Source organism: Wyeomyia smithii, chromosome 1 (genome assembly GCF_029784165.1).
Source record: "Wyeomyia smithii strain HCP4-BCI-WySm-NY-G18 chromosome 1, ASM2978416v1, whole genome shotgun sequence".
NCBI lineage: Eukaryota > Metazoa > Arthropoda > Insecta > Diptera > Culicidae > Wyeomyia > Wyeomyia smithii.
The window spans coordinates 57693006-57719366 of record NC_073694.1 but is presented as its reverse complement, the minus strand read 5'-3'; the positions used below and the strand labels follow the sequence as shown (position 1 = coordinate 57719366).

At 40.1% G+C, this 26361-nt stretch overlaps 1 protein-coding gene across 2 annotated transcripts in view; it reads right to left on the bottom strand.

Annotated features, from left to right (window-relative positions):
- Window positions 1-26361, bottom strand: part of LOC129717116 (heat shock protein beta-6) — a 45540-nt gene that overhangs the window by 6797 nt on the left and 12382 nt on the right. Inside the window, exons 2-3 of one of the 2 annotated variants that reach the window (XM_055666961.1) lie at window positions 25719-25751; window positions 3316-3400 (exon numbers count right to left, since the gene is read on the bottom strand). In XM_055666961.1, coding sequence (XP_055522936.1) covers window positions 3316-3400; window positions 25719-25751 — 118 coding nt within the window. The remainder of the gene's footprint in view (window positions 1-3315; window positions 3401-25718; window positions 25752-26361) is intronic. The other variant, XM_055666968.1, reaches the window with a different exon arrangement.

Below are 26361 nucleotides of genomic sequence, written 5' to 3'. Positions count from 1 at the left end.
GCCCCGGGACTAAGGGGGTCCCTTGAATCGAAAGACCCGGGGCATTTACCCCCTTTGCCCCTCCCCTCAAATCCGGGCCTGGATATACCTATATAAATTTAAAAAAGGGAAGCAAAAGGGTTACTAGAGCCCCATGAAATTTGGTATTGTGATCCTGGTAAGGTATTAAACTTTATAAAACGAGTCGACCCTAACTGGGATCGGGTATTATGTCAACCAGTGTCCATCATACCTTGTTTGTAATAGGATAATCGACTAATACCAAATCAAACATGGGTCATACAATAATAGTCCTTATTAATGGACGCAGTTGTGTTTTGGCCCTACAGGCTCAAGCTCAACGGGTTGGACTGATCACCAATGCATCGAAGACGAAGTACATGAAATGAAGGGGTTCACTCGAAGACAGTGCTAACCTAGTTGCTAACCTAGTTGGTGCTGATGAAATCCTGGTGGTTGATGAGTTCGTGTACCTGGGCTCACTGGTAACTGCCGACAACGATACCAGCAGAGAAATTCATCGGCGCATTATGGCAGGAATTCGCCGTCGCACCGAGTTAACCATCTACAAGGCGCTGATCAGACCGGTAGCCCTCTACGGGCATGAGACAGGGACTATGCTTGTGGATGATCAACGCGCCCTTGCGGTCTTCGAGCGGAAGGTGTTGCGTACCATATTCCATATACCATATTCGGTGGACTGCAGATGAAAAACGGATTGTGGAGAAGGTGAATGAACCACGAACTGCAGGAGCTGCTTGAGGAGTCATCTATCGTCCACACTGCTAAGATTGGCAGGTTGCGGTGGGCTGGGCATGTTGTGAAGATGTCTGACGACAGCCCTGTAAAGATGGTTCTTGAAACCAATCCGTCAGGGACGAGAGGTGCACAACGGGCAAGGTGAATCGATCAGGTGAAAGGCGACCTACGGACCCTACGCAGACTGTAGAGCTGGCGAACCTCAGCCATGGACCTAGTGGAATGGAGACGACTCTTACGTACAGCAAAAGCCACACCACGGTTTGGTACTGTTTGGTAAGGTAAGTAAGCGGCTTTTTTAACTCAAACATAATTAAGGTCTATACATCCACCGACTTTGATTTGTTTTAACACTTCGTGACCTTGAACACTGGTGGAAGCTCTCGATACGAACTCGCAAAAAAGCATAATTTGCCCAAAACCACAGTCTACGATGTATAAGGAAGGTTTCCTGAACGTTTGAATGTCGATAGGAAACCAAAAGTGACAAAACATTTTGGTCATGCGGATGGTTCTTTGGACAGAATGGAGAAAATTTAGAGAGGAACAACTAGTTATAATTCAAAAGAATGCATGATTCATTCTTCATACCTATAAATAACAGCAACACTAAATGGCTTCTTTGTGGTAAACCTGAATTCACAGTAAACAAGGCAGAAACATTATCCTTGATTTTCAGAAATTGGTCTTTTCGTGTTAGATACCGTTGATCCCGCAGTCAGGTTCGGCGTCACACTATTTTCCCGAGTGGGTAGAGAGGAATAGGAAAGGTTCATGGGTGACAAAGGTGTAGCCAGGAGGAAGAGCGACCTACTGTTATCTGAACAAAATTTTTCGAAAAATCGACAGTGCATCAAAATTAGGGTGCCATTTTGGAATTTCGGTTAATAGTAACGTTTGCATTAAAAAATGATATTTTTCAACTGGAGGACGTTGGGCGAGCTCGCCGACTTGGGTATCACATCAGCCACAGCAGCACCTTCTTAGGGAACTTGATGTGTTAAATGAACTTCACCTCGGAGCTCACTTTCTTCGTGGGGGAAGTAAAATACGAAGTGCCCTGCCAGTCGTTACCATCCAGGATGAGATAGGTCTCGACGTCCATCACCACCACCTCGTTGCGATTAGTCGGGAAAATCGACTCGATCATCTTATTCAATCGCTGCAGCTGCCGCTGCCTCATTGAATGCAGCTCCGAGACCAGCGCACGGAGTGATGCAGCTGCTTTCCCTTGTTCCTTCCTCTTCACCATCGGCTCAGGCTCGTCGGCCATCCGGAACCGGGCTTTTCCTCGATGCTCTGATTGTTGTACAATAGTACCAAGATGTTGTAGATTCCGGAACGGGCGCATCCGGCTTCTGTTTGTCGCACAATGTCCGTTTTCGACGCGGCGGGTGCCTTCTTTGAACACGCACATTTTTTAACGAAGTAATTTAACGGTTTTCGCCATTACGGTTAGAGTTCGAGTCAAATTTTTTCTACTGACTTATGGGTTACTATGATTGATCCTAAATGGGTAGTTTCGTCAGTGCGTGTGAAGGTAAACCCATGAAAAAACAGCGAGTTCTGTGCGTTTTTATCAGTGCAATCAATAGGGCTCTAAAGTTTTGTCTTTGCGAAAGAAGTCTCCATCCAAAATTTAAGCATAATCGGACTCCTGGTAAGGTTTCACTTACGATCGTGAAAGTCGCACTTTACTGACCAACGAAAAAATGCACAAGAGTAGTTCTTGAAGTTTCCGAAATCGGAATGAATAAAGTATCGCTACGTATTGACCTGATTCTAAATAATTGCAGATTTTCAATAGTTTTTGATTCGGTACAAATCAAACAAACACTTCTTTCATTACAACAAGTCTGGTACTGTCATGACTAATCAGAGAAAACAAACGAATTTGGAAACGATTTAAAAAATAACCCTTTTCCCTAAGAAACTTTTTTTCCGAGTGAGTACTACTACCCATACTACCCACATCAACCGTCGGCCCTACCCGTAGTCATTGCTGCAAGGATGCTGTCCATTTGAACCGCGTCAAATGTCTGACTCATTACCTACAAATTAAGGGAAAAGGAGAAACCAGTGACGCGCTAAACAAGCCAGTATAACTGTTTCAAGCGTCAAGTTCGTGGATCCCATTTCTGACACAAATTAGGGATTCTCTCAAAATTTCCGTGCTTTTTAGCTAACGTCTAACGACTGTCCTGCAAAGACACTTTTGAAATGTCCTAAGACTGGTCGACGAAAATTCAAATTCACCTTACAAGAACCCTTCGGAATAAAATTTTCCGCTAGTCACAAAAAGCACATTCCATGCTTATTAACCTTACCGGGGAAGCGTAGCGATTTCACTGCAGTCTTTCTCTATCTTGATGCTATGATGAATTCAGTATCTTCAAAACACGAAAACAAAATAAAAAAAAACAACGAACGACTTGACATGACCACCTCAAATTCAGATTGATGGATGCACATCGTGACTTTCAACTCCGGTGAAAGCTTCTTATCTTATACTGTTGTAGGTTGTTGGTTTGTTAGTAAGTTTCTCGCGCGACCTACCTGTATCAGCGGCGAATTGATGCCCTGGGCCTGTGTCGTGCTCGGGGGGTGCGGCAGTGACGACGCTGCGTTCGATACGGTTGTGCTAAAAAGGGGTAAATAACAACGATTAGTACGTACATCACTCGGGAGCTGCTCGCGGCTAGCTGCGAACTAAACTAGCGCTTTCTAAGGGCTAAATATAGAGGTTTCACTAGAGAACATATTTTTTAGAATGTTGCAACAAAATCAGTAAAACTGTGTTGGTGAATTTGAATGCAGTACATGTATGATGGGAAAAAGTAGTGGCTTTTAGCACCATAATAAAAATGTTTTAACCAACATAACCGGGCGAGTGAAAAAACAATCATAAAATATTTGGACAGGTGCCAACGAACCGTAGGAAAACGGTCATCCCAAGCAACAGGTATGAGGATGATTTTTATGGTGAAGGTGCAGTTAGACGGTTATAGTTTCTAACTATAAACCACTTTGGGAAAGTGCATATGATTTGAAAGGTATTTCAACCGAAAAACGTGTTCAAATAATGGGTACACATGCTGACTTTGGAAAAAATACATATTAATCATGTGTTATGTGGACTCTCGAAAATGAAATAACATTTTATGTGCCGAGTTTCAAAGTGGAAAACATTCAGAGGGAAAAACAACCTGCCTACGACTCATGCTCTAATAATAACACCTCTTAGCCGACCAAAAAATTAACGGTAAGCGACCAAAAGAAGACCACGATCAAGAAGAGGAAAAAACCCTGATAGATGACAACTGACGCGGAATGTGGAAGTGTTTGTTTAGAGAGAAAACTTTATGAGATGGAAAAAAGCATCTGTGGTTGTCCGATGGTAGAAAAAGATGGAATGGGACACCAGGGATGTTAGATTATACAAATGGGAAGTAATTTCGTTGATGTCAATTTCAGTGGTATCTAGTTTTTTTATCTTGCGTGTGAGACAAAAATAAACATGTAATGTAAAATTTATTTTTTCAATGTTAGTTATCTTTTCGTAAAGTTGTATGAAAAATAATTGGAATGCACTAACCTATCACGATAATGCGTGCAACTGAGCGATAAAACAATAACTAATCAGCAGTCCTGCGACCTGATTTCTCATTTATAGAACACTTAAAACCCACGACACGCAATACTCCATTTTTTAGGTCAATAAAACCCGTTGCATGCTTTGTATTCTGTTCGGTGTAACATTTTCCAGGTCAACCAATGGAAGACCTCGACCGAAATCAACCATCAGTCACAACGACGCGACAACAACGGGCAGAAAAGAATCCTATACATCCCACCCCATAAATCACAATCAAGCGGTAAACAGTGCCTGCCTTTCTTCGATGCGATAGAGACCTTCGAGAACGATTTTCCACGGTTAGCTAAGACCGTTTGCTTTGACGACGTCGGATTCGTTAACGTAATTGATGACTTCATCTCGCCTCCTGCGCGACTTCCACTCGAATTCACACCTCTACCTTCAGAAGGCTTCTACAATAAAAGCTTATTTCCGGACGCAGTCCGACCTCGAAAAGCGACCAGCTTCAATAAGCAGCTATGCGTGTCCTAATAGGGAAATCTCCGCAACCAACCCACGCTAAACGTGCGCCTTCGTCGTCATCATGGCCGCAGTCCAATCGTCTACTATGTCATCGATCTGATGCCATCATCAAGAGGCACGTAAAAAAATCGCCTTTGACAATGCTGCTGGAGTAGTAAAAAAAAGATAGTCGTAAACTACTGCACACACACGCACATAACCACCCACGCCCCAACCGCCTGTCGACTCTGTGGAAGTGCGTGACAGAGAGTGGTGCGAGATAAAAAACAAAACGATTTAGACCGTAAATAATCTTCAAAGAATTAAATCAGCAGCCAGTGGGTAGTGACACTTTGATCTAGAAGCGCGCAAACTGGCCTGCAAGTAAATTAGATAATGGTGGTACCTTTGGCCGCTGCGCCCACACCTCCAGGTGATCGTGCATTAATTATTTCATCAAAAGTCGAAACACGAGGAGCACTCATTTCCTTCGAACTACCTACACGCAAGCATAATCTTGAAATCTAATTCTAACTAAACTAATGTTGTTTAAGTCATCTATCGTTGGATGACATCACAAGTAATTTTAAACAATTATAAACTAATATCATCCCAGATGACAACCTTTCTATTTAATCACGTGAAATTCTGGCGATGTGAGCGACGTTCTGGTAAATGTTGCAAACAACGTTTCAAAGAAGATAGCTTTGCTTTCAATAGGAGGCTTTATTATGAGTCCTGAGTTCTTTAAAAAATCAGATTATCAAATCAAAAAATCGGGAGAAAAAATGAAAAATCGCTACGTTTCTATTCATTCATCTTAAGAACCGAAATGAAAAAAATAAAGTTTAAGTAATACAGCTTGTTGTTTTGTATCTAATAAGGTCGATTATTTGCATGTCGTTTGCAATATTTGCATGTCGCTGAAAGTTTACGGTATCAATTTTCCGATCGAATGGTGATGGTGTTTTTGAATACGCAAGTCAAATCAAACAGGCGGTTAACTCAATCAACGTTCTGATACCTAGTATTCAATAATAAGAGTGCTTGTCACCTTGTAAACTTACTCATTTTTGCCTTTCTCCTAGAAAGGTATAGCAATCACTGGAAAACCAAAGGTATAAAAGTGGTCCCAATGGCCGAATGTCATATACCACTTGACCCCTTTCGACGAACTGAGCATTTTCTGTATGTATGTATGTGTGTGTATGTGTGCATGTGTGTATGTGTGTGTGTATGTGCAACTTTTTTTTCTCACTCACTTTTCTCAGAGATGGGTGGACCGATTTTCATAGAATTAATTGCAAATGAAAGGTCTAGTTGCGCCATAGGTTGCTATTGAATTTTATTGTAATCGGATTTTTAGTTTAGAGGTTACCCTAGTAACAATTGTAGTTTTATCAAAGTTTTATAGCGCATAATACAGCCAAAATAGCGCTATAAAACTTTGATAAAACCAGTTTTGTTACTTGGGTATGTATCAAAATGTAAAACTCACGAAACATCAATATCTCAGAAACCACACAACCGATTTCAATAAAACTGGTTGCAAATGATCGGGCTGTCTCCAAAACCCTTTCGTTATGATTGAACACATGGTTCAAAAGTTATTTAAAGAAAAGTTATCCTGAGGTTGTTTAAACTCACTCATTTTTCTCAGAGATGGCTGAACCGACTTCCACAAAATTAGTGTCAAATGATAGGCCTAGTTGCCCCATAGGTTGCTATTGAATTTCATTGTAATCGGATTGTAATTTTGTCCGTTGTTAATAAAAATGTGAAATCACATAATGAAAGTAAACATTTTGACTTTCTCCCAACGATCACTGGCTAATTAAAAGGTAGCCAAATGATTGAAATGGCCGAATTTCATATACTACTCAACTCAGTTCGACGAATCGAGCATTTTCTGCATATATGCATGTATAGGTGTATATGTTTGTGTGTGGGTGTGTACGTGTGTATGTGCACCTTTTTTTCGCACTCACTTCTCTCAGAGATGGTCTGACCGATTCTTTCTATCTTGGTGTCAAATGAAAGGTCTATTTGCCGCTTAGGTCGCTATAGCATTTCATTGTAATCAAACTTTTCGTTTTGGCGCTGCGTCAGAATGTGAAAATCGCTCTTATATCTCAGAAGCTATGAACACAGTTGAATTCAAATTAATAGGCTTTTAAACCCTTAAACAATGACTTACATAATGTTTAAACATGTGGTTTGAAAGTTATAGAATGAAACGTAACCCGCCGACTGTTTGAAACTACAGCTACGATCAAAATATGTTGCCTCAACATCATTTAAATTTGATATTTTACTATTTCAATTTTTGCGGCCTTGCTCGGGATTGAAGTTGAAATTAAAAGCCACTTCTTGCCTTTCTCCTAGAAAGGTTTAGCAATCACTGCAAAAACTAAAGGTATAAAAGTGCTCAAAAGGGCCGAATGTCGTATATGTGTGTGTGCATGTGTGTGTGAGTGTAACGCTCTCCCAATCTAACTCGATTTTCTCAGAGATGGCTGGACCGATTTCAATGAAATTAATTGCAAATGAAAGGTCTAGTTGCCCCATAAGACCCTATTGAATTTTATTGTAATCTGATTTCTAGTTTATAGATTATGTATCAAAATGTAAAAATCACGAAACATCAATATCTCAGAAACTACACAACCGATTTGAATAAAATTAGTTTCATATGAACGGCTACCTAAAAAAACCTTAGCTTTTGAATTTTATGAAGATTGAACTTGTGGTTCAGAAGTTATGGAAAGAAACGTGTTCTGAAGACTATTTAATCTCACTCATGTTTCTCAGGGATGGCTGGACCGATTTTCAAAAAATCAGTGTATATGGAAGGTCTTGTTGCCCCATAAGATCCTATTAATTTTTTTTTACTTACTTTCATTATTACGTGGTTCAAAAGTTATTAAGTTATTCGATATAAAAAAAAATCTTACTATGAACAATCGAATCAAAAATTATATTTAACGAAAGATATATCGAGTCTACATACAATCACGATCAAAAAACAAAATTCGCGTCATATATCTAAAACATATTTATTTTATGTTATTCGCATGTGTTAAGATATCTTCATATATGTTTGAAGAATATGTTTTAAATATTCGGTATGGTTTCACTGCTACCAATGATTTGTTATTTTAGAGTGATTAATAAATCCAGCAAACATTATCAAGAGGTATTTCTCCTAAAATGAAGTGTTCGTATAAATCTATTTTAACAAATAATAAGTACGAATGAGAAAGGCTTTGTCTGACCGCTAGGTGGATCAATTTAGGTTTTTCATTTATAATTAGCAACTCCATTGTTAGGAATCCTAACTTCACAGAACAGATATGCAACTTGGAACAAAACTCTGCTGAAAATCCTAGCCCACGCTTTCGTATTTGTGGAAATGCAGTAATAATTAACAATTAACATGAATAGAAAAAAATTAAACCTAAAACCTCTCAACCATCCAAACATCGCTTACAACAATTTAAAAAAACGATTGTCGTTCAAGATATTCGGTTTCCAACTCGGGCAACAATGAAATTCAATAAAAAATATGTACATAACATACATTTCACGTATGCGGGTACTGTACAATTATCATGAAAAGGCACTCTCGCTATAGACCATTTTCCGAGACGTTTTTGAGCGCAATTCATTTATGAAATTTTGACAGAAAGCTCGGAACCGCTTACATAACGCGCGTAAGAGCAACATCATAATCAGCAGGATCCGTGGTTCGTAAAATGGTTTATACCAGTACCGGAGAGAACAAAGAATTCTCTCGACGAAAGAGCGGCGAGAGGTCGCAGCCTTTTACTTTTTGATTTTGTATGAGGACAAGAGAAACCGAAATAATTCTTCACCACGAGCAGGTATGAATGGTATAAGCACAGACAAACAGACATACCACTCCGTACGATATTCTAAGAAAATTGTGGTCCTTACTAACTTGTGCGACACCTACTGGACATATTCTGCAAAAGATAAATTTCCAGCCTTTCTACTGTTTTGACAGGACGGCGCGCGACAACTGTCAACTGAGTTCAAAGGAAAAAAGGCACATCAGCAGCACCACCGCTGCGACGGGAATATTTCGCGAAACTGAAACTCATTTGAATAGAACATTATTTTAACCCCCGGAATTACATTTCATGGTACGTCTGTTTGTCTGTGGTACAAGTGTAATAGAATTTTCAGTGTAAAATGCGTCCTCTCCACCGCTAGATGTCGATACTTAAAATAAAGAGATTTGGTCTCGTTTTTGGGTCTTTAGTGACATATCTGTTCTGTGCTAACTTGTTAGTTAAATTTTCAAGCAAATCATCACGACATGCGACGCAAATACCAATTCGAATAAACTTCGTTCATCGACGTCCATGAGTTTAGCCAATCTCTACCTACCAAATCCCTACCTAGTCATACCCAGAAATGCTTTTCAGCAACTTAGAGCCATGCTACTATTTCCATATTATAAATTTTCTTCCACTCCTCTCGGTCCTGGGCAACTCGTCCGCATCAACCTGGTCAAGCCATCTGGTATGTTGGCACCTCTCGACGTGGCTCCCAAACGTGAGCTTGTCGTCGACCATCACTCCCAAAAGCTTCGAGAATCGTTTGGAGACACTGATCGACGCCTCCTGTGCCCATTTACGGTTGTTCACTACGATGACCTCCTTCTTATTGTGCGTTAACTTCAGTTCCTGGAGTGCATCCAATCTGCACCTACGGTAGCGCGGCTTTCAACTCGACCTTGCTGATTGACTCGCCGTAGACTTCTAGATTTATGTCGTCCGCGAAGCCTATAACCACCGCTCCTGGTGGAAGCTTAAATTTCAATACACCGTCTTACAAGGCATTTCACAATACCGGGCCCAGGATGGAACCATGCGGCACATCTGCGGTAATTGGGACGCATTTCTGATCCTCTTGTATGATGTAAGCCAGCACTAGATTCTGGAAGTAATTTCATAGAATCTCGTACATTGGCACCGGTATCCAAAGACTCCCGATCGCATAGGCTATAGAGTACAAGCATCCACCGTGGATCTACGTTTACGGGTTTCGCTCTCGGTGAACCTCACAAGACTAATGAGAATTGGCCTTTCAAGCACCTTGCGCGCTGTGTCTAGCAGACAGATCACCTGGTAGTTTCCTGGCTTTCGGCAGTGATACTAGTCTCTGTCGTTTCCACTTGTCTGGGAAGAGGCAGTCGGCTAAGCATTTCTGTATGACCACCCTGAACAACCCGGGCTACCTTAATGGCCAGGTTCGGGATTCCGCCCGGTCCAAGTGTTTTGCTCACCTCCAGGGAGTTTACGATCTCAATAAGTTTATTGTCCGTTATCCTTGCCCTATGCCCCCTCTCAGGTAACTCAACAGCCGGAGGCCAAATAGTGCCTGCAGCTCGTGGTTCGCACGTTTGTGCTACTACCTGCTTTCAGTTTGTACTCCACCAAATATTCTTCGCAACACGATTTCAAGGGAACTACTGGCCTAGTTAGGGTTTTGCACATCATCAGTTTCATGTGACGGCGTTTGCTCTTGGAACGTCCTGCGAAGGACAAACATGGCCCGATATCCAGCTTCAACGCGTTGTTGGGTCTCCTTACTTGTGTTATTTTCAGCTATTACCGGGGATCCCAGTTTCTAGTAATAACGTTGAAGTCGTCTGCGAAGTTTAAAAATTGACTAAAATCGCGGCTCGAAACTCTTGTGTTTATAGCGGGCAAGATAGTCCACCTTCTTGTTTCAACCCTCTGCTCGCTTCGTAGGGATTCAAGAGTGTCTTCAAATAGGTACTCGAAACACATCACTCGGCCCAAATCGTGTTAATTTGTCTGGAAAACCGTGATCGTGCATTATTTGCCGTAGCTGGTCTCGTTCGACTGTATCATACGCTGCCTTGAAGTCCAGGAAGACGTTATGTGTGGGCTCGTCGTACACCCGACATTTCTGGAGGATCTACCGGAGAGTGATTGACCCGTAGAAGCGCGTACAAGAAGCGTGTGTAAAGCCCGCTCGATACTGCTCCATGAATTCTTTTTGCTAGAGGAGATAGACGGTTTCATTAAAGGCAGAAAATGTGTACAGCTGGGGAGCGAAAAATTAACGAACTAAATGATGGAATTAGTTACCCTGACTGGCGGCGCAGACCAGATTTCTTTGGATTCTAGGAAGCCCTTATTCAAGTACTTAAGTCTGCGTCTAATTAGTGCTCCGCACTTGTAGAGCAAATGTTCTGAGGTCTCGCTTTCTGAGTTGCAAAAGCGATGATTATCTTCTTGGGTGAAACTGATGAATGATGTTGCTGAAAATGATGTTTGCTCGGACAGTGACCAGTTATTAGACCAATGAATATACTGAGATCGCTCTTATTGAGACTCAACAACTTTTGAGAAATTTTTGTGTTTGGTGTTATAAATCTTTTTGATTTGTTAAGAGATTTCATTGCCTTCCAATTGGCTGTAATCTCCCGTTGTTTGCATTTATTTAACTCAGTTTTCAGGACACAGTCTGAGATACCACAAAACGGGTCTGGACCAATGAAGCTTGATTGGGAACCAAATCTGGCGAGTTCATCTGCAACTTCATTGCCCTTTATTCCGCAGTGACCAGGAATCCAGTAAAAATTTACAGTATTCAACTGACTCATCTGTTGTCGAAGGCAAATGCAGATGTTGGCGTGTCTATACTTCCTCTCCAGGCAGATTTTAGTACATTCTATAATGACGGCTATTTCAGCCTGGAAGACCATTGAACCGTTTCCCATAGTTACTGATATTTTTGTTCTAGGACCGTACACTCCCGCCCTTGTTACGATCCCCATTTTTGAATCGTCAGTATAGAACTTGATCGATCCATTTCGGACGCTAGGTCCTCCCGCATCCCATACTGTGCGAGACGGTTTTAGTTTGATTTAGGTTCCGTCCTATCACTGTTCATGTTCGTTGCTGGTTCAGAAGGTAGGAGATTCAAGATTTTCAAGTGACCTATCTTAGCCCCGTCTAGTATCATCTTTTGTCGTTTGAGCTTATGTGCACTTTTCTTGACCTCTAGTTGAACGTGTTGTTTTAAAGGAAGTAGATGGAGGATAGCTTCTAATGCTTTAGGTGTACTCCGCATTGCTCCGGTAGTGGCAATACAAGCGAGCCGCTACAATATACCGCATACAGACGGGACCCTAAAAGAAAGTATCGTATCGAAATGCACTCCAAGATCTTTGATCATAGACACTCTCTCTACATGTTTCTTTCCAATGTTGTAGTTTCAACTAATCATATTCTTTCTACGAGTAAATGAGATTACAAAACATTTTTTGTTCGTACTGGTAACCAAAACTCGTTGTTTCCACATCATTCAGTGGAAATATCATCAAATTTTTAAAGCTCTTAACAGATATCGAACGATAGAATAAATTTTCAAATCATCTGCATACAGAAGTCGACACCCTCGCAGAAATACTGTGCACACGTCGTTGGAAAATAACGAGAAAAGCAGTGAACCAAGGTTGCTGCCCTGTGGAACACCAGAAAGAATAGATCTAATTAGCTAAGATTGGGAAGCTAGATTGAGCGACTCCAATCTTTTCAGACAATTGGTGACCTATCAAGTAAGACCCAGCTAACGAAATGAGGTGCAGCTTCCATTCGCTCAATCAAAATCAATCAAATTTGCAAAATGCAAATTATAATCAACGCGATCGAACGCTGCTTTTAAGTCGATAAATATGGTGTCTGTTTGAGCTCCGTTCTTATGCGAAATGATGTAAATTCCGCGTGGTTAGTAACCATTGATCTGCCTGCAAGAACAGACGGTCAGACGAATTTTTGTGAAGATTCCGATCTTTCAAACAAACAGGACACTGGAGCAGAATCTAGTGGCCAAAAGACGTTCCAGAAAGTTGCCTAAAGACCGGAGGATGCGTTTTCGTACGTGAAAATGAATTATGGGCTAGTTTCACGAAGCTCGAGATAATGTTCTTAGAAAATTCAGTGACGCCGAAAAACTCGCCAAAAAGTGAATCAAATAGCAATGTATGTACAGTTACGGACAAAAAAAAAACCAGTGATGGCATGAACTCGTGCAAAGTTGAATTGAGTAACACTTTTCCAGATTTGAATCCAACCTGAATCTGCTTCCTCTCGATAGTTTGAGTTTTTTTTGCACCGCACACTCTGATCGATTGAGTTTAAATGCGTGCAATGCATGCAGTGCACGATGTATCCAACGATGCAGGCGATGATGTGACGCGATGAGTTTTGTTTTTAGATCGAATTTATGCTTTCAAAGGACAATGCAATGAACTGTTGCAGCAGACGCGGCGCGAATTTCATCGCAATTCGATTTTTATGCAATTGTTGTTATGCAGGATTCAAACTCAAATCTAACTCAAGTGTAATGCACTGTTAGTGCTCTGCCAATGCAACGGAGTACTACTTAGAAGTAATATTCAACTAAGGTGTTATAAAGTTTATCTAAGACTTTTGAAGCTGCAGAAATTATCAAATATTTTTCAAAAATCATTATAGCTTCAAATTTCAAGTTTTGCGCTTTATAACGTATTCATAATTGTACTCATGTGTATGAAAAAATAAGTAGATTCTACTCAAGCAGGCTTTTCCCCACGTCAATTGAGCATTCGGCCCAGTTATGCTCTCTGTCTCTGCGATTAGGCCTTTTTTTCTATCATGTAGATGCCTCATGCTCCAAGATGAGCATTTAATATAGTCTGAACAAGCAACACCTTAGCATTTGAAGTTTGTTTGAAAACCATTCAATTTTAGGATATACCTCCTTCAACTGTAATTCAAAGCCGCTTGACAGTAAAGCCGTGCCATATAAACAGAGGTTTCTCTTGATGAATAGACTCTCGGTATCATGCATGATGAATAAAAATAAAAATATTCATCACATTATGGTTATAGGAATTATTCCGACACTGAAATGGGATGAAAACAAAATGAGAAAAGTTCAACTTACAACGCTCCTTAAAAATTCGATCTCTTTCACCACAAAATTAAATAAACAAAACATGAAAGCCCATTCATCTTCACTAGTCGCTTCCCTAGCGCGAGAAGGACACACCGCTCATTGAGGTCGTATTTTCCCTACATTAATTTTCACCGAAACGACAGGCAATAATGTTCCGCAACAGTGAGAGAAAATACAACACATCACATCACCAAATAATGTGAACGGTTTTTAACATCGTTACATCATCTGCGGCGGCATCGCCAGCGTAGCGGAAATCAACAATAATAACTCGAGGTGAACAAATTAAAAATAATGAAAACGTGTATAGTAATCTAGCGAAAGAGGTGAAGCGAGTTCAAAACTATGAGTTGAAAGATTGAATGCATTTTAAAGGGTCTATTGACTTGCAATTAAACAATTAAGTATATTAGCACGTTTTCTTTCAAAAAATTGACAGCTCCTGACACAACTTAAAAGGATTTTTTTTAGCTTTCAATGTTAATGCCGTTGGAAATGTTGGAATTAATATGTACAGTAGTGGTGCGAGATTACTTCCTTGTGGGACGATAGAACTGTTTTGAATACGTTAAGCGACAAAGACTGATTAGAATAATCGATTATTCCACAAATCCTGTACCTGTACCTGAAGTTTTCCAATTTTATTTCTATTTAACTCATTCACAAAATTGTAATTTGACAACAACGTTGAGACTTCCAAACGACCCACATCAACTCATTAACGAAATAATTACTCGCCAAGTTTCAATGTCAAGTCATGTGTTTTTACCCGTAGGCAAAATAATAAACTCGGACACAAAACTGTGGTAAAATAAAAACCGTCCGAAAAAATCGGCATTCCTTGCATGCATACTCCGCTCATGAAATATTCAAAATTTGCAATTAGTCCAACGAACAAGTTAAGCAAGAAAACGAAACTTAGCGCCAAAAACACAGTCGAACACACACCCACAATCCATCGTCGAACAATGTTGAGCGTCACTTCGCTGTGGAACGGAGTGGAACGTCTGTTGGCACAGAACTAATTTGAATATAATTGACAATCGTGCGACGGCGTCGCCAGGTCCAGACGGTAAACAGCAGTGAGCACATGCAATAGAAAAAATGTGCATTAGATACCTATCAAGTCTATTAGCAAAAGGTGGCACCACTAAGTAAGCACAAGGGTAGGGAATAAACCATTCGGCTGCGGTTAGCAGGATTACTCCCCCGATAGGATTATACCCTTGCGTGTTATACCCACTAGCGGTTTGCATAGTGTCACTTGCTACAACTGTTTTATGACTGTTTTTCATTATGTTGTCATTGTCAAGTACGGCGTATCAATCCCAATACTGAACTGCCTGTTGTGGAACGCAACGTCAGTTGTTAACGATTTAAACTTGATGCATGTTTTCAAGATATTAATCAATTTTAATTTGAATTTAAAAACCACAGTTTAGTCTGCAATCCTAGAATAGAGTCCCCTACGGTACGGTTTAGCCTTCTCAGTAGACCGGTGCAGCATTTGAGTACACAAATAAGCAGAGTGTTAATTTTCACTTATTGATACTGCGGGGAGATCGCACTTGGCTGCGCGGTCACCACCACCGGTTGATGTCAGTCGGAGCCAGTGTGCGGGGGTGGAAAACGATGAGATCACGAACTAATAATAAAAATAGCCAATAAATAATAAACAACAGATAGCCGTGTATACGCCGCCCGAGCACTCGCTGGCCCGGTAGGCAGATTTATTCCTAGCGTGGACGATTTTAACACTGTTTTGTGGCTAAATAAACTTCGATTCAATGTAAATATTCGAATAAAGTTGCAGCGATTATGATCTTATTATTTAATTTGGGGAACACTAGCTAATCGAATATTAGCTAGTATATATCTAAATAAATAACTCACAGTGCAGTAGTTTCTACTGTGCCTCAGAAGAATTCGATTCAGTTCTTGGTTTTGTAGGGGAAATCGCGCAATCCGTCGCGGAAACATAGATTCACTAGTACGGAAAAGTAATAGCCTCCGTTTTCTGGGATTCACATGGTGTGACCTACATCGACCACCTAGAGAAGGACGATTACAGGGTTCTACTATTTCAAATTTTTAGACCAATTTGATACCAAATTACAGAACAAACTGCTTCATTTGAGGAAGAAAAAAGTGGTTTGGAAGAAAAAAGTGGAACTGGGCGACGAACCGCTGCCCAATCCCCCGCATTCTCCAAATTTGATCCCGCGCTGTTTTCTTACTTAAAAAAGTCACTTGCCGAGCAGAAATTTGGATCGAATGAAGAGGTTATCACCGCCACGGGAACCTAGTTGGCGGGCCTCCAGAAAGCGCATTTCTTGAAATTAAAAAAATTTGAACCTCGCTGGATCAAGTATAGCGAGCTAACAGAAGATAATGTTTGTATTTTTTTGTAGGTCAAGTACTTATTGGAGCACCTCCTTGTAAGGTTTCTAAGCTACAAGCACTACACATTATGTATGAAAAAATATTTAAGAATTATTCATCCAATCTCCATCCTCGCAAACAGGCTTTTCATTTTACGTCAGAGATTCAATAGCGTGTAGGAGATTTTCTTCCATTGCACACTGGAAAAAAATGAACCCAAATTCCCACTAATTAGAAGCCGCTGGGCTGGCAACCTGAAATATAGCATTTCTTATGTAAAATTGGTCAAAAAATCGATTGTTGATATTTTCATTCTGTGCAGGGTACGTGAAAGGGTCTATATTTCCAAAAATACGCTAAAATAGGGTGATTTGGGGCAAAATAGACCATTTACCGTACCCTGCCCAAAATGAAACCATCTTCAATCGATTTGTTGATCAATTTTACATAAGAAATGCTATATTTCAAGTTGTTAGCCCAGCGCCGATTATTTAGTGGGAATGTGAATTCCGGGTTTTTCACTAAATAATCGCCGATAGACTGGCAACCTGGAATATAGCATTTCTTATGTAAAATTGGTCAACAAATCGATTGGTGAAGGTTTCATTTTGAGCAGGGCTCAAAAATTGAATATTTTTGGAAATATAGAGCAAATTCAAATTTTTGAATATTTTTGGAAATATAGAGCCTTTCCCGTGCCCTGCATAGAATGAAAATATCACCAATCGATTTGTTGACCAATTTTACATAAGAAATGCTATATTTCAGGTTGCCAGCTCAGCGGCTTTTAATTAGTGGGAATTTGAGTTCATTTTTTCCCAGTGTGCATTGTGAAAACAACTGCTTGAAGGCCGCATCGAATCCTGTGTATCCGAGTAGCTTGGAAAAAACCACTGCGGTGGAATCTGAAATATATTTTTCAGGGAGAACACAAAGCATCTAGGTAGGAAAGTAGATTGCGTTGTTGCTTTGCATCTTGAAACTGAAAAAAAAAAACAAAAAGTTCTGTCAGCAGTGCGCGATACAATTCTGTGTTTTTTCACAAGATTGATTCACCACTCTTGTTTCGCTGAGCTGTGATGTAATCAGCAAATGTGTTATTTTTTTCTGCGAGCGGCAGAAACACAGCACAAAGCAGAATAAAGAAGTTTGGTGCAAAATATTGCGCTCATTCCACACATGGAGAGTAATAACAAGCTTACTTGCAAAAAGTCAGTTGGTAAATAATAATCACCTATTTCCATAAATTAATGATTTATGCTGAAGAACCACGAATAACTTATGGTATATGCGTGTTTTCATACAAAAATAAAATTTTCTTCGTGCCTTATTTTCATAATATCTTTAAAACGTATGCATTTAAGAAGTTTTTTGTTATTAGCCTTTTGATTCGAAAGAACCACTAAAATCATATAGCACCATTATATTTTATAAGGAATATTTTAATTCCTAATATAATATGGGTCATTCCATACGAAGTGATCACGAAAAAGCACGAACTAGGACACGACCATCACAGATTTTGCTCAAAGTTGGGAGAATTATTCATCTACCGTCACTTTGGAAAAATCCCAAATTTGGTGTCGATTGGAATACCCCCCGCTCTGTGGGACCCCCCTGTTTATTGCAAAGTCACGCATTTTTGAAGTAGAATACTTCTCTCAGGAAATTCGGCTACATAGGGATGTGAATTGAAAATCTAAAACCGAAAAAAATGGAAAATATGTCCAATTTCAAATGCTAATAAATCGGTTAGTATTCGATGGATTTCCTTCGTTCTTGCAGCAATAGATTGGAAAATCTTCTAAGATTCTTCCCAAAAGAAGACAATTGTAATTTTATTATTCACACTATTGTACTATTGAAAATAGTCAAACCTTGTCAAAACGAAAAATTCGACCTCTGATTCGTCGTTATATGATTGCTTCCCAAGTACGGTCGACAAAATCAAGGTTTTTACGCGGGGGATACGTGCCGCGTAAAAAAAAACCGCGTAAATTCCGGAATCCGCGTAAAAAAAACCGCGTAAATTCCGGAATCCGCGTAAAAAAAACCGCGTAAATTCCGGAATCCGCGTAAAAAAAACAGCGTACATTCCGGAATCCGCGTAAGAAAACCATCGTTAATTAAGCTTTTCACTGTTTATTTTATCACAAGGAATATTTTATTCACACTGTCAGTGATAACGCAAAGATATGATCGGCATCTTATCCGATACTAAAATGAACAAAAAATTGTTCTTTTCAGGACGAAAAAAAAATTGATTGAAGAGTTAATATTTTATAATGAGTTAATCCACATTTTAAAATTTGTAAAAGTTATAAATTTTACTTCATCTCCGTGTCTCAAAACGTACTGAATTATCTTTTCTTTCAGTCATGAGCACGGCATCCGAAAAAGTTTCATCTCAAAATTTAAAAATTGTCAAGCCCCAACCATGACAAGCAACTTACTATATAATTGAAAATGGTCAATCCTTGTTGAAGCGCAAAATTCAATTGATCTGATTAGTCAACGTTTATTTACTAGAAAAAATGAATGACACGCAAGCAGCACGGGTTATCTTTCTTGTAAAAGTATTCTACTTCAACCTTGCGGTCGTGGCTTTGCATACAACCCTCCTGTTTTTTGTTCAAAATCTCTTTTTGCTTTTTCTTACAATTCAAAGACGTAAGATGTCCGAAAAATACTGATAGATGATTTTTGAAGAAAATAAACCAAGGAATCAAGAAAAAATATAAGTTTTGACCGGAGGTATTGCCAAATAAATTATTTTTGTAATTGAAAACTAAATTTACATTTTTCGGCAAATGCAGCCATTTTTATTTTAAATTTGATAATTTCATCGTGCTCCTTGGAAAATTTCACATAAGAAACAACTATCATCTCGAGGTAATATAAGCCAATCTCGAGATATAACATTTTACGAAAAAAGTTGTAAACTTCGTAATTATTTTTTTTTTACAATTTATAGACATAAGACACCCGAGAAATAGTGATAGATGAATTTTGAAGAAAATGAACCAAGGAATCTAGAAAAAATATTATTTTTGACCGGAAGTGTTGCCAGATAGATTATTTTTGTATTTTAAAATTAAATTTGCATTTTTCGGCCAATGCAGCTAATTTTATTTTAAATTTTATGGTTTTTATCGTATTTCTCGGAAAATTTTACGTAAGAAGCACTTATCACCCCGTGGTAATATGAGCCAATCTTAAGATATAACATTTTTACGAAAAATTAATTACGAAATTCAGAACTATTTTCGTAAAAATGTTATATCTCGAGATTGGCTCATACTACCTCGAAATGATAGTTGTTTCCTTTGTGAAATTTTTCAAGGAACACGATGAAATCATTAAATTTAAAATAAAAATGGCTGCATTTGCCGAAAAATGTAAATTTAGTTTTCCAATACAAAAATAATTTATCTGGCAACACTTCCGGTCAAAACTTATATTTTTTCTGAATTCCTTGGTTTATTTACTTCAAAAATCATTTATCAGTATTTTTCGGACATCTTACGTCTATGAATTGTAAGAAAAAGAAAAAAGAGATTTTGAACAAAAAATGCGTGACTTTGCAATAAACAGGGGGATCCCACAGAGCGGGGGGTATTCCAATCGACACCAAATTTGGGATTTTTCCAAAAACGGTAGATGAATATTTCTCCCAACTTTGAGCAAAATCTGTGATGGTCGTGTCCAAGTGGCATGTACACTTCGTATGGAATGACCCATATAGTATCGCAGAAAAGCAGATGAAATCCAGAAATTTAAAATCAGAAAGTTATGCAATGATTCTCCTGAAGTAAAAGGGTACAGGGTGCCACCGTGAAAGTGATACACACATTTGAGTGCTTCTTTTTGCACCGGGAAACTTACCCTGTTAATCAGCTCTGTTTGCTTTGATCGCGACACATGTTTATAGTTCACTTGTAACTGATAAAGGCAGTGTTTCACTTTTTTTGGAAGAAAACTACAATTGATTCCGGTAGAGAACAAATCATAATTTTGCATCTTGCTAGAATGAGCAACATACAGATCAGAAGGAAGCTGTCACATTTGAATTTGAGCAGATTATTTGTTTGGCACGATTGTCCTCAAGCAGAAACCAGGTAAAAAAATCACAAGGGCTGCATGCAAAGCCACGACCGCAAGGTTGACGTAGAGCTACATAAGGTTATTTGTTGCATTACTTGTATTTAATATGTTTAAAATTTTGTGCAAAAGAGGAGTTGAAGTGCTACCGAATTTAAGTTTGCACATACAGGGGATAGTCAAAATAAGTAGGATAGGCAAAATTTTGATGAAATTTGAAATGCTGTAGCTCTGCCAAATATTATTCGAATTCAATAATTCGAACACCATTAAACTGAAAAACTTTCAAAGTTTTATTTTCTGATTACAAATGTGGCCTAGGTCACCGGATGTAGGAAATGTTCCTGAGTTCCGGTAGGCATGTCAAACCTACTAATTTTTGGATGGATTTGGTAATGGGTTACCTTATAAAAATGCTTATTTGCATCATTGGCATAGATGACAAAACCATTTCTGAACCGAATGGTTCATCAGGATCCGGAGTCGGTCAAGTACTAATCGAGGAATGGCTATTTTTCATTCGGAAGTCCCCAGAGGAACCTGCAGTAGGAGACATTTAAATTTTTGCATCAAAATATAGCGTGTGACAAAAAAGGAACTTCAGAAAAAACATTCATCTGTTTTAAATTTATGTCACAAATAAAGTGTATCACTTTCACGATGACACCCTGTAATGAAAAAATGTAATAAAAAATCATGAATTACGAAACGACAATCGTATAATTTGAAATCACGAAAAGTAAAATATTGGAAGGCAACTAAGTTCTCGCTATTTGTCAATAGCCGATGCCAGCGGCACATAAGTGCTGGACGACTTTGATATATCTAGAACGTGGTGAATCATGCTGAGACATATGGTAAACAAACCGCTTTGACTTATGTACTTCTAGTTGTGTAAGAATGTCTGTATTTCTGCCGAACTGTAGTCATTTGCGGGAAGTGTTACTTTGCTCATTTCATCCAAAGATAACGGCACCTGAAGCGCATCGAGAGTTGAAAAAAGTTTACAAAAATGCTGCTCTAATTGAAACAACGTGATTTGATTAATTACGTCGCTTTAAACACGGAGGTTTCGATGTTGACTACTATCCTCGTAAAGGAGGGCCAAAAACTTTCAGACCTGTCTCATGCTGACAGAGTCGTAAAATTTTAGAAACACTTAAAAGGGAAGCACCACATCGTCCTCTATACTCCACAGATATTACGCCGTCCGATTGTTATTTAAAAAAAATGAGAACTTGGTTGCGTACCTAATAACATTACACAAATTGATCAGTAACAATTGTCCCAAATTTTACAGAGATTGCAATAGGTAGAACGTTATAGCGTTTCAAAGTGCGCCCTGTTAAGGTTACGGGATCCCAAATGTTTGACTACCTCAGTAGTTTTTTCATCTTTGTTTTTAAATTATCAGTGTTAAGGTGAAACCTCATTGAATCCAAAAATGGCCGACTTCGAGTCACCACTTCGAATTTTCGAAAGCACAAGACTCGGAAATAGTCAATGCGTTCCCTGTGAAAATGCTATTTTATGTGGGCTGTGGTGAAGCAAACATAAAATAGAATTTTCATAGGGAACGCAATGCGTATTTCCGAGTCTTGTGCTTTTGAAAATTCTGACTCGAAGTCGGCTATTTTTGGATTCAATGAGGTTTCACCTTAATGTTGTCAGTTCTTGAGCAAGCAACGGGACGTTAAGATCGTCATCGGTGATATGAACGCTCAGATAGGACGGGAGGCAATGTACAGACCGGTGATAGGGCCGAATAGCCTGCACGCCGCATCAAATGATAACGGCCAACGATGTGTGAACTTTGCAGCCTCCCGCGGTGTGGTAGTCAGAAGTACCTTCTTCCTCCGCAAAGACATCCACAAAGCCACCTGGAGATCACCTGGTTTACAAGTGGAGAATCAAATCGACCACGTTCTAATCGATGGTAAATTCTTCTCTGATGTCATCAACGTTCGCACCTACCGCAGTGCGAATATTGATTCGGACCATTACCTCGTTGCAGTATGCATGCGCTCAAAACTTTCGACGGTGCGAAACACGCGTCAAAGTCGCCCGCCGCGACCAAACATCGGGCAACTACGGGACGTCGAGGTTGCACGGGAGTACGCGCAGCAGCTGGAAGCAGCATTACCAACGGAAGAGCAGCTTGGCGCAGCTACTCTTGAAGATGGCTGGAGGGACATTCGATCAGCCATAGGTAGTACTGCTGTAACGGCGCTTGGTACTATGGCTCGGAACAGGAGAAACGAGTGGTTTGACGACGAGTGCAAACAGTTAGTGGAAGAGAAGAATGCAGCACGACCGAGAATGCTGCAACATCAAACGAGGGCGAACGTGGAGCGCTACCGACGCGCACGGAACAGGCAAAACTCGGTCTTACGGAAAAAGAAGCGCCAGGAGGAAGATCGAGATCGCGAGGCGATGGAGGAACTGTACCGTGCGAATGACACACGAAAGTTCTACGAGAAGCTGAACTGTTCCCGCAAAGGCTATGTGCTACAAGCCGACAAGTGCAGGAACCTGGGCGGCAACCTTCTCACGAACAAGTGTGATGTAATTGACAGGTGGAAGCTGTACTACGGTGAGCACCTTAATGGCGATGTAGCAGAGGACGACGACGGAGTGGTAGTAGATCTCGGTGTACGCGCAGATGACGACAGAATCCCAGCCCCTGACCTCCAGGAGGTTAGAGAGGAGATCGGCCGGCTGAAAAACAATAAAGCCGCTGGAGCTGACCAACTCCCCAGCGAGCTGTTAAAACACGGTGGTGAATTACTGGCTACTAAGCGCGTGGATGGAGGGTACAGTGTGCCCCATCTACAAAAAAGGCGACAAGTTGGATTGTTGCAACTACCGTGCAAGCACGTTGTTGAACGCCGCCTACAAGGTGCCGTCGACTATCACCGTTTGCAAGGGAATTCGTGGGGTAATACCAAGCGGGATTGATGGGTGCCCGCGCCACCACGGACCAAATATTCGCGGTACGGCAGGTCCTACAGAAGTGCCGTGAGTATAGTGTGCCCACACATCACTTGTTCATCGATTTTGAATCGGCATTCGAGACCAGCTATGGTAGATTATGCACGATTACAGCTTTCCGGATAAACTGACACAGTTGGTCAAGTCGACGATGGATCAGGTGATGTGCGTAGTACGAGTTTCGGGGACACTCTCGAGTCCCTTCGAATCTCGAAGAGGGTTACGGCAAGGTGATGGATTATCGTGCTTGCTATTCATCATCGCTTTGGAAGGTGTGATACGTAGGGCTGGTATCGACACGAGTGGCATGATTTTTAGAAGGTTTGTTCAGCTCTTTGGCTTCGCCGATGACATTGATATTGTAGCATGAACCCTTGAAAAGATGACGGAGACGTACATCAGACTGAAGGCTGAAGCCGGACGAATTGGACTGGCCATAAACGCTTCGAAGACCAAGTACATGAGAGGAAGAGGTTCCAGAGAAAACAGTGTTAACCTCTCGCCACGAATTCATATTAGCGGTGATGAAATCGAGGTGGTAGACGAGTTCGTGTACCTGGGCTCACTGGTGACTGCTGAAAACGACACCAACAGAGAAATTCGTCGACGCCTTATGGCAGGAAATCGTGCCTACTTTGAACTCCGGAGGACGCTCCGCTCGAATAAAATCCGCCGCCGCACGAAGTTAACCATCTACAAAACATTGATCAGACCGGTAGTCCTCTGCGGCCACGAAACCTGGACTATGCTCGTGGAGGACCAACGCGGTGGGCTGGGCATGTCGTTAGGATGTCGGATGACAACCCGGTGAAAATGGTTCTTGATAACAACCTGACTGGAACAAGGCGACGGGGCGCGCAGCGAGCAAGGTGGCTCGATCAAGTGGAAGACGACCTGCGGGGCCTCCGCAGACGACATGGCTGGCGAGCTGCAGCCATGGACCGAGTTGAATGGAGACGACTTCTTCGAACAGCAAGGGACACTGACTGGTAAGGTAAGTCTTGAGCAAGCTCTTTTAATGCATAAAGTTTTGTTTCGACTAAAATATCAATAATAAAATATTTATAAAAATAATCGTTCACGCACACGGAATAACTCAAAACTACTTAATTTATTTAGATGTAGTAACAAACCGCTAAAATCCAAACATTCCTCCTTTTTTTCGAACAAAGATATATACCCCTCACATTACAACACAATTAAACAATTTACCTGTTGATATTTGACAGTTTTTTTTTTGGGCGAAAACCAAACGTAGACGTGGTGCGATGTGTCAACCCTTTCAAAACTGTAAATATTTTATTGACTAACTTGTTAAACTGGACTAAGAAAATTCAATGTTATCAATTTAATTCAGATTTTAAAATACACATAGAAATTTGGAAAATATTTTAAACTTTCATACCAACTGTGAGACAATTCAAGTTTTTATTTATTTTTTTCAGGAGAAAATACAGCGATAAAAAATAAATATAACAGCCTAAGCGTCAAACAAATTTCTTCTATTTAATCACATAATACATCAACTGGTAAACAAATCGCTAGTCCTGCAGGGTTCGATGACGTTTCAAACCAAATCAAGTCTCCGCTGTGGCATAATGCAATGCTCAGCCTTACTGTAGTTTCAGAGGAAACAAGCAGTAACGTTAACGTTCGAGTTCTTACGACTTAAAACCCATCAACACGAGACGACGAGAATAAATATTAGCCTTTCAACTTGACACTAACGTACAGCTCGTATGAAGAAGCAAATGCGGAGACGTGGGCTGACCAAATCAAATAGACGTTAAGTTTAACTAACGGAGTATTTATTGTTTATCTGAATGTCAGGGCAATTATTGCATGCTAGGTTTATTACCGCGTAAAAACGCTTGTTTTGTATAATTTTTTAACACCAAATAGTTTTCCTACATTACTTTGAGTAAAGTACAATCCGTGTGTACTCCGAAGAGTAGAATCGATGATGAGGCTGCGCAGAAGAAAAAACACAACTAAGATGACGACAGTGATGATGTAATGAAAACAACAAATATTAAACTTAACCATGCCCGGTTTGTGATGCGTGGTCGGATTCAATTAAATATATCAACAACGGATGAACTTTCTAATGGGGGGTAAGTTAACTGGCTGGGATCGAATATCTAGATTAGATTAGTGACGTGCCATGCTAGTACTAGGCTAGATTAAAATGGATTAGATGACCGTTTGTAAAAGAAAAAAACAATGAGCGAACAAATGCAACAATCATTGCCTATTCGAGTAGTAACTTTGCAGGTGTTTACTAGTGTAGGTTTGTGTGTGTGCTTTGTATGTGGTACTACACATAGCAGGCCCAGATAAATGGTATTTGGAGAAAATGGTTATCTCAGTAACGAGTAAAAAATACCTGCTAGAAGTCGCTGTCTTTTTGGTGGAAAAACTTTGGTTTAGTTTGCATTTTTTGTTTTTTTTTTTGTTTTGGTATAATGTTGCGAGGCGAAGACGTAAGACGTAAGACGGGTAAGATTTCAAATCACGGTTTTTTTGTATTTGGCAGTAGCAATCAAATATAAAGAGAAGAAAAATCCAATTGTTAGTCGTTGCTTACTGAGGACAGATTTGGCTACGATTAGTACCTATAACTACTGGTTCTAATTATTAGTGAGATAGAAAAATCGAATAAAATAAGAATACTGATCTCAAGCACGCATCCAACACACTCACATTTGCTTGATGAGGAATCTCGTGTTTTGCTGCAAATCAAATCCTTACTAAAAAAATCACCATCAAGATAAGGCAGTCATGTCGATCTCGATCCCGTGCTGTCATAATAGGTTTGGTTTTCAAATGCCAATTGGGTTGTGTTTTTTTAATTACTCCTCTGCTAGTCAACGTCATTTAAAACAGACCGCGCATTATTTTACGATCAACCTACATAAACATGACATCATCTACAACGCTTTCCAGGGTACACAGTTATGCAAAAGCCCAACCTCTGCACCGGCGAGCGAAAGGAACCGCGATCGACATCAGGCAGCGATCGGCACTCA